Genomic DNA, 12,973 nt, shown 5'->3' with positions numbered 1-12,973 from the left:
CCCAAGCGTTAGCAGCGTGGCTTAGCGGAAAAACCCCTGGCTTAGGAGTCAGAGGTCGTGGGTTCTAATCCCGGCTCCGCCGCTTGTCAGCTGGGTGACCTTGGGGCCAGTCACTTCACTTCTCAGGGCCTCAGTGACCTCATCTGTCAAATGGGGCTGAAGACCGGGAGCCCCACGGGGGACCACCTGATGACCCTGTATCTCCCCCAGCGCTTAGAAAAGTGCTCGGCGCATAGTAAGCGCTTAACAGATGCCAAAGTTATTATTATTACAGTGCTCCGCACACAGTAAGTGCTCAATAAATAATAATGGTATTTGTTAAGCGCTTACTATGTGTCGAGCACTCTTCTAAGCGCTGGGGGAGATCCAAGGTCTTCAGGTTGTTGGACACAGTCCCCGTCCCACATGGGGCTCAACGGTCTGAATCCCCATTTTCCAGATGAGGGAACTGAGGCCCAGAGAAGTGAAGGGACTTGCCCCAGGTCACCCAGGAGACAAGGGGCAGAGGCGGGATTAGAACCCAGGTCCTTCCGACTCCCAGGCCCGGACTCTGCCCACTGAGTCGTGCTGCTTCTTCCCATTGATCGACTGGAAGACGGACCTTTTCTACCCCCTCAGCCTATGTGTCCCTTGGCTGAGGGACTCTCTTCCCCACTAGACTGAACTCCTCGATCGTGGCTCAGTGGCAAGAGCCCGGGCTTGGGAGTCCCAGGTCGTGGGTTCTAATCCTGGCTCCGCCCCTTGTCCGCTGGGTGACCCTGGGCAAGGCGCTTCACTTCTCCGGGCCTCGGTGCCCTCATCTCTAAAAACGGAGATGAAAAAACTGTGAGCTCCACGTGGGACAACCTGATTGCCTCGTATTCCCCCCCAGTGCTTAGAACGGTGCTTGGCACATAGTAAGTGCTTAACAGATGCCACCATTATTATTATTCTCTGAACCTCAGCGATGTCATCTCTAAAAGTGGGGATGAAAAAAATGTGAGCCCCACGTGGGACAGTCTGATAACATGGGACAGTCTGAAAGCAGCGTGGCTCAGTGGAAATTGCCCGGGCTTCGGAGTCGTAGGTCATGGGTTCGACTCCCGGCTCTGCCACTCGTCGGCTGTGTGACTGTGGGCGAGTCACTTCACTTCTCTGGGCCTCAGTTCCCTCATCTGTAAAATGGGGATTAACTGGGAGCCTCCCGTGGGACAACCTGATGACCCTGTATCTCCCCCAGCGCTTAGAACGGTGCTCGGCACATAGTAAGCGCTTAACAAATACCAACATTATCATTATTATAACCCTGTATCTACCCCAGTGCTCAGCACATAGTAAGCGCCTAACAAATACCATCGTCGTCGTTACCGAGGGTGGGGATCGTGCTTTCCAACTCTTTTAATAATAAGAGTGGTATTCTAGCATTCACTATGTGCCAAGCACTATTAATAATAATGTAATAATAATGGTGGTATTTGTTAAGCGCCTACTATGTGCAGAGCACTGTTCTAAGCGCTGGGGGAGATACAGGATCATCAGGTGGTCCCACGTGAGGCTCCCAGGCTTCATCCCCATTTGACAGATGAGGTAATAATGTTGGTATTTGTTAAGCGCTTACTATGTGCCGAGCACTGTTCTAAGCGCCGGGGTAGACACGGGAATCAGGATGTCCCACGTGGGGCTCACAGTCTTAATCCCCATTTTACAGATGAGGGAACTGAGGCACAGAGAAGTTAAGTGACTTGCCCACAGTCACACACTGAGGCCCAGAGAAGTGAAATGACTGACCCCAAGGTCCCACAGCAGGTCAGTGTCGGATATGGGACTAGAACCCAGGTCCTCCTCCTCCTCCCAGGCCGGTGTTGTTTCCACGAGAAAGTGCTGCTCTCCCAAGTGCTCAATACAGAGCCCTGCACACAGGCACTCAATAAATAATATTAATGGTACTTGTTAATAATAGTAATAATAATGTTGGTATTTGTTAAGCACTTACTATGTGGAGTGCGCTGTTCTAAGCGCTGGGGGAGATACAGGGTCATCGGGTTGTCCCATGTGCCATGTCCCAAGTGAAGTGACTCGCCCAAAGTCACGCGGCTGACAAGCGGCAGAGCCGGGATTCAAACCCACGACCTCTGACTCCCCAGCCCGGGCTCTTTCCACTGAGCCACGTTGCTTCTCTGTGAAGCGCGTACTATGTGCCAGCCACCGTTCTAAGCATTCATTCATTTAGTCAGTCGTGTTTATTGAGCGCTTAACTGTGTGTGGAGCACTGTACTAAGCGCTTGGAAAGTACAGTTTGGCAACAGCACTAGGGTAGATCCCGGCTAGACTACCGTGTCAGCCTTCTCTCTGACCTCCCTCCCTCCTCTCTCGCCCCGCTCCGGTCTATCCTTCACTCCGCCGCCCGGCTCATCTTCCCGCAGAAACGATCTGGGCCCGTCACTCCCCTTCTTAACCAACTCCGGTGGTCGCCCGTCGACCTCCGCTCCAAACAGAAACTCCTCACTCTGGGCTTCGAGGCTCTCCGTCACCTCGCCCCCTCCTACCTCTCCTCCCTTCTCTCTTTCCACCGCCCACCCCGCACGCTCCGCTCCTCCGCCGCCCGCCTCCTCGCCGTCCCCCGGTCTCGCCCGTCCCGCCGTCGACCCCCGGGTCGCGTCCTCCCGCGGTCCCGGAACGCCCTCCCTCCTCGCCTCCGCCAAACCGATTCTCTTCCCCTCTTCGAAACCCTACTTCAAACTCACCTCCTCCGAGAGGCCTTCCCGGACTGAGCTCCTCTTCCCCCTCTACTCCCTCTGCCATCCCCCCTTTACCTCTCCGCAGCTAAAGCCTCATTTTCCCCTTTTCCCTCCGCTCCTCCACCTCTCCCTTCCCATCCCCACAGCACCGTACTCGTCCGCTCGACTGTATATATTTTCGTTACCCTATTTATTTTGTCAATGAATTGTACATCGCCTCGATTCTATTTAGTCGCCATCGGTTTTTACGAGATGTTCTTCCCCTCGACGCTGTTTAGTGCCATCGTTCTCGTCCGTCCGTCTCCCCCGATCGGACCGAAAGCCCGTCAGACGGCAGGGACCGTCTCTATCTGTTGCCGACTTGTTCATCCCAAGCGCTTAGTCCAGTGCTCTGCACATAGTAAGCGCTCAATAAATACTGTTGAATGAATGAATAGATGCAAATTAATCAGGTTGGACACAGTCCCTGTCCCACATGGGGCACAGACTCTTAAACCTCATTTTCCAGATGAGGTAACAGAGGCCCAGAGAAGTGAGGTGACTTGCCCGAGGTCACCCAGCAGACAAGTGGCGGAGCAGGGATTAGAACCCGGGACCTTCTGACTCGCAGGCCCGGGCTCTACCCACTAGGCCACGTGGCAGTTGGTCGAACGCTTACGGATATTGGAGCGCTGTCCGAGAAGTTTGCACTTTACTTTCATCTTTCGAAGGGAGAGAAGCAGAGGAAGCTCGGACACACACACTCAGTGGAAAGAGCCCGGGCTTGGGAGTCAGAGGCCATGGGTTCGAATCCCGGCTCTGCCGCTTGTCAGCTGGATGACTGCGGGCAAGTCACTTCACTCCTCTGTGCCTCGGTTCCCTCATCTGTAAAATGTAAGCTGTGAGCCTCACGTGGGGCAACCTGATGACCCTGTACCTTCCCCAGCGCTTAGAACAGTGCTCCGCATGTAGTAAGCGCTTAACAGATATCAACATTATTATTATTACAGGTTTTTATTAGTGAGCGGAAAGGAAGACCCAGCTCCTACAAGGTTCTCCTAAAGATCGTGGCCAAAACTATGGGGGTAATGCCTGAGTTTAGAAACTGGCAGCCTCTTAATCGTAATGAGGATAAGGGTATTTGTTAAATGTGTTTATGTTCATTCCAAGCGCTTAGTACGGCGCTCTGCACGTAGTAAGCGCTCAATAAATACGATCGAATGACCGAATGAATGTTCCAGGCACCGTACTAAGCACCGGGGCGGATCCAAGCTAATGAGGTCGGACACAGTCCCCGTCCCACGCGGGGCTCCCGCTCTCCATCCCACTTTCACGGATGAGGTACCGGAGGCCCAGAAGAAGTGAAGTGACTCGCCCGAGACCCCGCGGCCGACAAGCGGCGGAGCCGGGATTAGAACCCGGCTCCTTCGGGCTCCCGGGCCCGGCCTTCATCCACCAGACCGGGCTCGGGTTCAGGAACGGAGCGGAGAAAGGAAAATAATGCAGATAGATTTCCAGGCCGTCTATCGGATGCACTGTTGGTTTCATTCATTTGATGGTATTTATAGGGAAGCAGCGGGGCTCGGTGGAAAGAGCCCGGGCTTGGGAGTCAGAGGTCACGGGTTCTAATCCCGCCCCCGCCGCTCGTCCGCTGTGTGACTGTGGGCAAGTCCCTTCACTTCTCTGGGCCTCAGTTCCCTCATCTGTAAAATGGGGGTGAAGACTGTGAGCCTCACGTGGGACCATCCGATGACCCTGTATCTACCCCAGTGCTTAGAATAGTGCTCTGCATTCATTCAATAGTATTTATTGAGCGCTTACTATGTGCAGAGCACTGTACTAAGCGCTGGAACAGACAAGTCGGCAACAGATACGTGCGGCTTCCTCTGCACGTAGTAAGCGCTTAGCAAACACCAACATTATTATTATCGAGTATTGATTTTTAAGCACCGATAGTTTCATCGGCCAAAGAAGAGACCCTGGGCAAGTCACTTCACTTCTCTGGGCCTCAGTTACCTCATCTGTAAAATGGGGACTAAGACTGTGAGCCCCACGTGGGACAACCTGATTCCCCTGTGCCTACCCCAGCGCTTACAACGGTGCTCGGCACATAGTAAGCGCTTAACAAATGCCAACTTTATTATTATTAGAGTGCTCTGCGCACAGTCGGCGCTCAGTACCTACCACTGATCGAAAGGTGCGTTTCCCCTCTCTGCCCCCGCCTCAGGTTCGACTGTGCCCTTGGCCGTGGACGCGGTAACAGTAATAGTGATGGGATTAAGTGCTTACTATGTGCCGGGCACTGTCCTACACGCTGGGGTGGATATGAGCCAATAGGTTGCTCGTCGTTGATTCATTCATTTAATTTATTACCCTATTTATTTTGTTAATGAGGTGTCCATCCCCTCGATCCTATTTATCGTGATTATGTCGCCTTGTTTTCTGTCCGTCCGTCACCCCCGATTAGACCGGGAGCCCGTCGTCGGGCAGGGATGGTCTCTATCTGTTGCCCCATTGTATTCATTCGATAGTATTCATTGAGCGGAGCACTGTACTAAGCGCTCGGGATGGACAAATCGGTCACAGATCGAGACGGTCCCCGCCCTCCGACGGGCTCACGGTCCGATCGGGGGAGACGGACGGACGAGAACGGTGGCGATAGATAGAATCGCGGGGAAGAACGTCTCATTGAAACAACAGCAAATAGAATCGAGGCGATGTACATCCCATTAACAAAATAAATAGGGTGATGAAGATAGAGACGGTCGAGCGGACGAGTACGGTGCCGAGGGGACGGGAAGGGAGAGGGGGCGGAGCGGAGGGAGATGGGGGGAAGAGAGGGTTAAGCTGCGGAGAGGTAAAGGGGGGGTGGTAGAGGGAGAAGAGGAGCTCAGTGTGGGAAGGCCTCTCGGAGGAGGTGAGTTTGAAGTAGGGTTTCGAAGAGGGAAAGAGAATCGGTTCGGCGGAGGCGAGGAGGGAGGGCGTTCCGGGACCGCGGGAGGACGCGGCCCGGGGGTCGACGGCGGGACGGGCGAGACCGGGGGACGGCGACGAGGCGGGCGGCGGAGGAGCGGAGCGGGCGGGGCGGGCGGTGGAAAGAGAGAAGGGAGGAGAGGTGGGAGGGGGCGAGGGGATGGACGGCCTTGAAGCCTAGAACTTCTCTGGGCCTCAGTGACCTCATCTGTAAAATGGCGCTGGAAACCGAGCCCCACGTGAGACAACCTCATCACCCTGTATCCACCCCAGCGCTTAGAGCGGTGCTCGGCACATAGTAAGCGCTTAACAAATACCGTCATTATCGAAGCAGCGCAGCTCGGTGGAAAGAGCCCGGGCTTGGGAGTCAGAGGTCGTGGGTTCTAATCTCGGCCCTGCCGCTTGTCGGCCGGGTGGCTTCGGGCAGGTCACTCCTCTGGGCCTCAGTTCCCTCATCTGGAAAACGGGGATGAATAATAATAATAATGTTGGGATTTGTTAAGCGCTCACTATGTGCCGAGCACCGTTCTAAACGCTGGGTGGATACGAGGTCATCGGGTGGTCCCACGTGGGGCTCACGGTCTTCATCCCCTGCGTGGTGAAGACCGTGAGCCCCACGGGGGACAACCGGATTAACTCGTATCCCCCCCAGCGCTTAAAACGGTGCTCGGCACATAGTGAGCGCTTAATAAATACCATTATCATTGTTATTACTAAGCGCCGGAGAGAGGACAATCCGACGTGTGACCCCGCACCCTCCCAACAAGGCCAGCAGCAGTTTTTCCTAATTCGCTGCCGTCCCAGACCCCCCCCCCCCCCAAAACCCCTCCCACGCCCCCACCCCTAGCCGGGAGCACCGCTCAGAGTCCTGCCGGCCAGTGGAAAGAGCCCGGGCTTGGGAGTCAGAGGTCATGAGTTCGAATCCCGGCTCTGCCGCTTGTCAGCTCTGTGACTGTGGGCGAGTCACTTCACTTCTCTGGGCCTCAGTTCCCTCATCTGTCAAATGGGGATGAAGACTGGGAGCCTCACGTGGGACAACCCGATGACCCTGTATCTCCCCCAGCGCTTAGAACGGTGCTCTGCACATAGTAAGCGCTTAACAAATGCCAACATTATTATTATTATTACCTTTGACCTCCCCTCCCCCCCGCCCCCCCGAGCCTGGTTTGGGTGAGGTTTAGGGCACTGTGCTAAGCGCTTCGGAAAGTACGATACGGCAGCGTTGGTAGATGCGAGATGAGTTTGCATCCTCTCACTGTGGAAGCAGCGGGGCCCAGCAGCAGCGTAGCTCAGTGGAAAGAGCCCAGGCTTGGGAGTCAGAGGTCATGGGTTCGAATCCCGGCTCTGCCGCTTGTCCGCCGTGTGACTGTGGGCGAGTCACTTCACTTCCCTCTGCCTCAGTCCCCTCATCTGTAAAATGGGGATGAAGACTGGGAGCCCCACGTGGGACAACCTGATGACCCTGGATCTCCCCCAGCGCTTAGAACAGTGCCCTGCCCCTAGTAAGCGCTTAACAGATACCCACGTTATCATTATCATTAGCAGGACGAACCTGGCCCTGAGTTCTAATCCTGGCTCCACCACCCGCCTGCCGCGTGGGCCAGCTGCTTGGCTTCTCTGGGCCTCGGTTGGTTACCTGTTCTGTAAAATGGGGATTCAGTCCTCCTCCCTCCAGTTTAGACGGTGAGCCCCACGTGGGACGGGGACCTTGTCCAAGCTGATGATTTTTAGTCTCCCCGCGGCATTTAGTACGGCGCCCGCTACTTTAGCCGGTTCTGTAATTGTGCATTATTGAATACCTTCACCCTCAATCTCTGCTTAAGCCTTTAGACCCCCACCCCCGAAACGTGGAAATGGAAGATATTGAAATTCCGCGGAGCCCGTGTGCTGCCCTAGGCATTTCAGCATCACTTCCCTTTTTCATGTCCTCACGGAAGGAAATATGTGGAGGGTTCAACTTAAGAGCTGAGTATTGCTTGGCCCAAAAAACCCAAAGAACCTTGGAGATGGGGCAGAGGCATATTTGAAATAAGTTGTCGGATCTCGGAAGCCCCTTTTAAGTCGGCAAAAATTTGCGCCCCGATAACCAGCCGTGAAACGAGTGAGCTCTTAAAACCAGTTTTCATTTGTTTTCATTGGCTTAGTGGCAAGAGCCCGGGCTCGGGAGTCAGAGGACGCGGGTTCTAATCCCGGCTCCGCCACGTATCCACTGTATGACCTGAGGCAAGCCACGTCACGTCTCTGTGCCTCAGTTCCCTCATCTGTAAAATGGGAATTTAGGACTGCGAGCCCCACGCGGGGCAACCTGCTTACCTTGTATCCACCCAGCGTTTAGAAGAGTGCTTGGCACCTGGTAAGCGCTTAACAGATACCGTCATTATTATTATGAGAGAGTTGTGGCTCGGTCAGCCTTGGTGGGTCCACAGGGACAATTCAGGTCATTGTATCTGCAGAGATAGTGAAGCAGTAGGGCACTTGGCCTTCTTTTTTTTTCTTAAATGTTTTTCGTTAAGCATTTATTATGTGCCGCACATTGTTCTAAGCGCTGGGGTAGATACGAAGTGATCAGGTTGAACCCAGGCCCCGTCCCACACAGTATTAATCCCCATTTTACAGATGAGGGAACCGAGGCCCAGAGAAGTGACTGGCCCAAGCTGACACAACAAATAAGCGGCGGAGCCGGGATTAGCAACTTCTGTGCGTTAGGTAGGGAATGTCTGCTTCTTGTATTGTACTCTCCCAAGGGCTTAGTTCAGTGCTTTGCACATTAGGCACTCAATAAATAAGATTAAATGAATGAGTGAGTGAAGAACCCAGGTCCTTCCGACTCCCAGGCCCGGGCTCTGTCCACTATGCCACGCTGCTGCTCACGATCCCTTAAACTCGCGCTCACCTGCAACTTCGCCTCGGGGCAGAACTTTTTTTTTTTCCGTTGCTGGTGGTGGTATTTGTTAAGCACCTCCTATGTACTGGCCACTGTTCTAAGCGGTGGGGTAGATACAAGATAATGGGGTTGGACGCAGTCTACGTCCCCTATGGGGCTCCCAGTCTCCATCCCCATTTTCCAGATGAGGGGACTGAGGCCCAGAGAAGTGAAGTGACTGGCCCAAGGTCACCCAGGAGACGAGTGGCGGAGCCGGGATTAGTAATCTCTGTGCATCGAGTAGGGAATGTCTGTTTATTGTCGTATTGTTGTAGAGAAGCAGCGTGGCTGTGGATAGAGCCCGGGTTTAGGAGTCAGAGGTCATGGTTTCTAATAATAATAATAATAATGTTGGTATTTGTTAAGCGCTTACTAGGTGCAGAGCACTGTTCTAAGCGCTGGGGGAGATACAGGGTCATCAGGTTGTCCCACGTGAGGCTCACAGTCTTCATCCCCATTTTGCAGATGAGGGAACTGAGGCCCAGAGAAGTGAAGTGACTTGCCCACAGTCACCCGGCTGACAAGTGGCCGAGCCGGGATTCGAACCCACGACCTCCGACTCCCAAGCCCGCGCTCTTTCCACTGAGCTACGCCGCTTCTAATCCCGGCTCGGCCGCCTGTCAGCTGTGTGACTTTGGGCAAGTCACTTCTCGGGGCCTCAGTGACCTCATCTGGAAAATGGAGATGAAGACTGGGAGCCTCACGTGGGACAACCTGATGACCCCGAATCTACCCCAGCGCTTAGAACAGTGCTCTGCACATGGTAAGCGCTTAACAGATACCAACATTATCATTATTAGTATTATTGTGCTGTCCCAAGCACTGATCAATCAGTGAGCACTTATTGAGGGCGTGGGGAGCGCAGACAGCGTCCGTGGTGTCTGAGCACTGACCGTGTAGAGCGCTCGGAAAAGTGTGGGCGCGTGAGCAGACGAGGCCCCAGCCCCCGAGGACCTTTGCGGTCTGGCAGGAAAAGACGGTCCCAGAAGTATTTTCAGAAAGAAGAGGGGAGAGGAAGAATTGGATATAGTGCACCAGAAACAGCACGGCCTAGTGGGTAGAACCCGGGCCCGGGAGTCAGGAGGAACTGGGTTCTGATCGCGCGGAATCGCCACTTGCCTGCCGTCGGTCCCTTTGCAAGTCACTTCACTCCTTCCCTCATCTGTAAAATGGGAATTAAGCCCCTTGTGGGACTAGGATTGGGTCCAACCCGAGGAGCTTAATAATAATAATAATAATGTTGGTATTTGTTAAGCGCTTACTATGTGCCAAGCACCGTTCTAAACGCTGGGGTAGACACAGGGGAATCAGGTTGCCCCACTTGGGGCTCACAATCTTCATCCCCATTTTACAGATGAGGTCACTGAGGCACCGAGAAGTTAAGTGAACTTGCCCAAGGTCACCCAGCTGACAAGTGGCCGAGCCGGGATTCGAACCCATGACCTCCGACTCCAAAGCCCGGGCTCTTCCAACTGAGCCATGCTGCTTCTCTGTATCTTGTATCTGCCCCGGTGCTTAGAACAGTGCTTGACACGTAGTAAGCGCTTCTCAAATGCCATTAAAAAATAAAAATCGTGATCTGTGATGTCCTCTAATGAAACGGACGGCCACCTCTGGAATTAGGCTGTGTAACAAGCCTCTGGCCAAAACGTGCGGTGAAGGCTCACGTCGTTTTCAGAACGGAGTGTGCTTCCCAGCCAGCCTCCCTTTTCCTTTTTTGAAAAATAGTATTTGTTAAAGCGCTTCCTGTGTGTGCCGGGCACTAAGCGCTGGGATCGATAGAAGAACTGCAAGATGGCTATGGATGTAAGGGCGTTTTACTTCATTCTATTCTTCCTTCCCCTTGAAAAATAATCGCTCCTTATCTTCCCAAGTCCCTGTCCCACCTGGGGCTCACGGCCTTAATCCTCATTTTCCAGAGAAGTGAAGCGACGTGCCCGGCGTCGCACAGCGGGCAGGTGGCGGAGCCGGGATTAGAACCCGGGTCCTCTGACTCCCAGCCCCGGCTCTCTCCACGGGGCCGCTTCCCCATCCTAATCGCTCATCCTTTCGGGAACGCGTGCCTCCGAAACGAGACTCCGCTTCCTCGTAGCGTCCCGTCTTCCACCGACCCGTCCTATTTGTCGTGCGCTTCCTGCGGGCAGAGCACCCGGCCTGAGCGCGGTCTTGCCGTTTCTGCAGCCGGAAACCGACTCCTCTTTTTTTTTCCGGTTGGCAAACCGTCACTGGAGAAAGCATCCGTCCCCAGGTGAAGAACGCGTTCTTTTGTTTTGCAGGTATGTGGGAAACCTGTCCAGAGACGTGACAGAGGCACTCATTCTCCAGCTGTTCAGCCAGATCGGCCCATGCAAGAACTGCAAGATGATTATGGATGTAAGGGTATTTTACTTCATTTTATTTTTCCCCCCACCCTCGAAAAAGACTAGCTCAATACCTCCCCAAGTGTCTCATTAAAAAGAATTTTAGTGGGGTCAGGCAGTTAACGTGGCTTTGTGTAAAGAGTGGTTTAAAAGAGGGAATTCCTTTAAACTCAAGCTGAATCCAGTGGTGGTAAAGGCCGTCAGTTCCTGATTTTGTTCTCCCCCCGCCCCCCCGAAAACAAAATAATTGATTATCGCCCAGTTCGATCCTTTTTCTGCAGCAGATTGTCCAAAAATCTATGGACAAATCATCTTCCAAAACTAATAAATTCTTCACAGAAGTCGGGGATGAGCCCATCCGGTCCAAAACACTTTCTCTTGTCAGTAACGTTGAGTTTTCTCTCTCTTGGGTAGAGTCCTTTGGTCTTCTCAGGCCTCTATTTTCCTTTCGTGTCATTAGTGACTTTGCAGGACCGTCGTGAAACTCTTTCCCCAGTTTTTTGCTCATTTCCCTTTTACTCAGAGTTCTGCAAGACTTCTGGAAAAAGTCATCCGTGGCTTTGTCCTTCTCCTCCGCCCCAAGTCATCATTCCATTTTGTCAACAGGGTGAATGGAGTGATTTGTATCTCTTATTATTATAATTTATTAATATATCAGTTTTTTGGGGCTCTTTCCTCCCGTTACCCAAACCCTCCTAATATGTAGGGAAGCGGCATGGTCTGGTGGCTAGAGCCCGGGCCTGGGAGTCGGAGGACCTGGGTTCTAATCCTGGCTCCGCCACTTGTCTGCTGTGGGACCTTGAGCAAGTCACTTCACCTCTCTGTGCCTCAGTTCCCTCCTCTGTAAAATGGGGATGGAGACTGTGGGCCTCATATGGGACTGCGTCCGACCCGATCAGTTTGTATTCATTCAGTCGTATTTATTGAGCGCTTACTATGTGCAGAGCACTCTACTAAGCGCTTGGAATGTCCAGTTGGGCAAGAGATAGAGACCATCCCTGCCCAGTGACGGGCTCACGGGCTAATCGGGGGAGACGGACGGACAAAAACAAGACAACGTAATCACGATAGATAGAATCAAGGGGATGGACACCTCGTTAACGAAATAAGTAGGGTAATAAATCTACCCCGGCGTTCAGAACAGAGCTTGAAACGTAGTAAGCGCTTCACAGACACCATCATTATCACTACGACTTCTCACGGGTTCTCCGATGGATGTGAGGAAAAACTTCTTTGGTTGTAACGTGCCGGGCGGAGGCCAGATCGTGTTCCCCCCGCAGTTGCAGATAATGTTTTCGAACTCAGAACAGTAGGACCCGTCGAAGCACGTTGCCGCTCCTCGGCCTCTCCGTTTTCCAAACGGATTGACACCAACACGTCATCATTCAATCGGTCCTGTTTATTGAGCGTCTCCCGTGCGCGGAGCACCGAGCCCTTGGAAAGTACAATCGGGCAACGGATAGAGACAATCCCTACCCAGCGACGCGCTCACAGTTTAGAAGGGGGGAGACAGACAACAAAAACAAGTAAACAGGCATCAGTAACATCAATATAAAGAAATAGAATTAGAGAGACATATACACATCGGGAGTAAAATAAATAGAATAATAAGTCTGTACAGATATACACAAGTGCTGCGGGGCAGGAAGTGGGTAGAGCAGAGGGAGGGATTCGGGGCGATGGGGAAGGGAGGAGGAGCAGGGGAAAAGGGGGGCTCAGTCTGGGAAGAAACGTCATTTATCAACACGCTGGAGAAGCAACGTGGCCTTGTGGATAGAGTCCGGGGCCTGGGAGTCAGAAGGACGTGGGTTCTACTCCCGGCTCTGCCACGTGCCTGCTGTGTGACCGTGGGTAAGTCACTTCACTTCCCTATGCCTCAGTTCCCTCATCTGGAAAATGGGGGTGAAGACGTGAGCCCCACGGGGGCCAGGGACTGGGTCCGGCTGGATTAGCTTGTAACTGCCCCAGCGTTTAGAACGTTGCCAGGCACGTGGTAAGGGCTTAACAAATGCCGTGAAAAA

General features: G+C 53.3%; 1 protein-coding gene across 10 annotated transcripts in view; it reads left to right on the top strand.

Annotated features, from left to right (window-relative positions):
• TIA1 (TIA1 cytotoxic granule associated RNA binding protein) overlaps positions 1-12,973 on the top strand; it is a 51,279-nt gene that overhangs the window by 16,399 nt on the left and 21,907 nt on the right. For 6 of the 10 annotated variants that reach the window (XR_003759760.2, XR_003759759.2, XM_039912161.1 and 3 more), the window contains exon 2: positions 10,869-10,971. Coding sequence is in view for 8 of the 10 variants with exons in the window: in XM_039912161.1 (XP_039768095.1) it covers positions 10,869-10,971 (103 nt within the window). In the remaining 2 variants the exon portion in view is untranslated. The remainder of the gene's footprint in view (positions 1-10,868; positions 10,972-12,973) is intronic. The other 4 variants (XM_029065157.2, XM_029065158.2, XM_029065154.2 and 1 more) reach the window with 1 other exon arrangement.

The sequence above is a fragment of the Ornithorhynchus anatinus genome, chromosome 5, assembly GCF_004115215.2.
Source record: "Ornithorhynchus anatinus isolate Pmale09 chromosome 5, mOrnAna1.pri.v4, whole genome shotgun sequence".
Taxonomy (NCBI): Eukaryota; Metazoa; Chordata; class Mammalia; order Monotremata; family Ornithorhynchidae; genus Ornithorhynchus; species Ornithorhynchus anatinus.
This window is presented reverse-complemented; position numbering and strand designations above follow the sequence as displayed.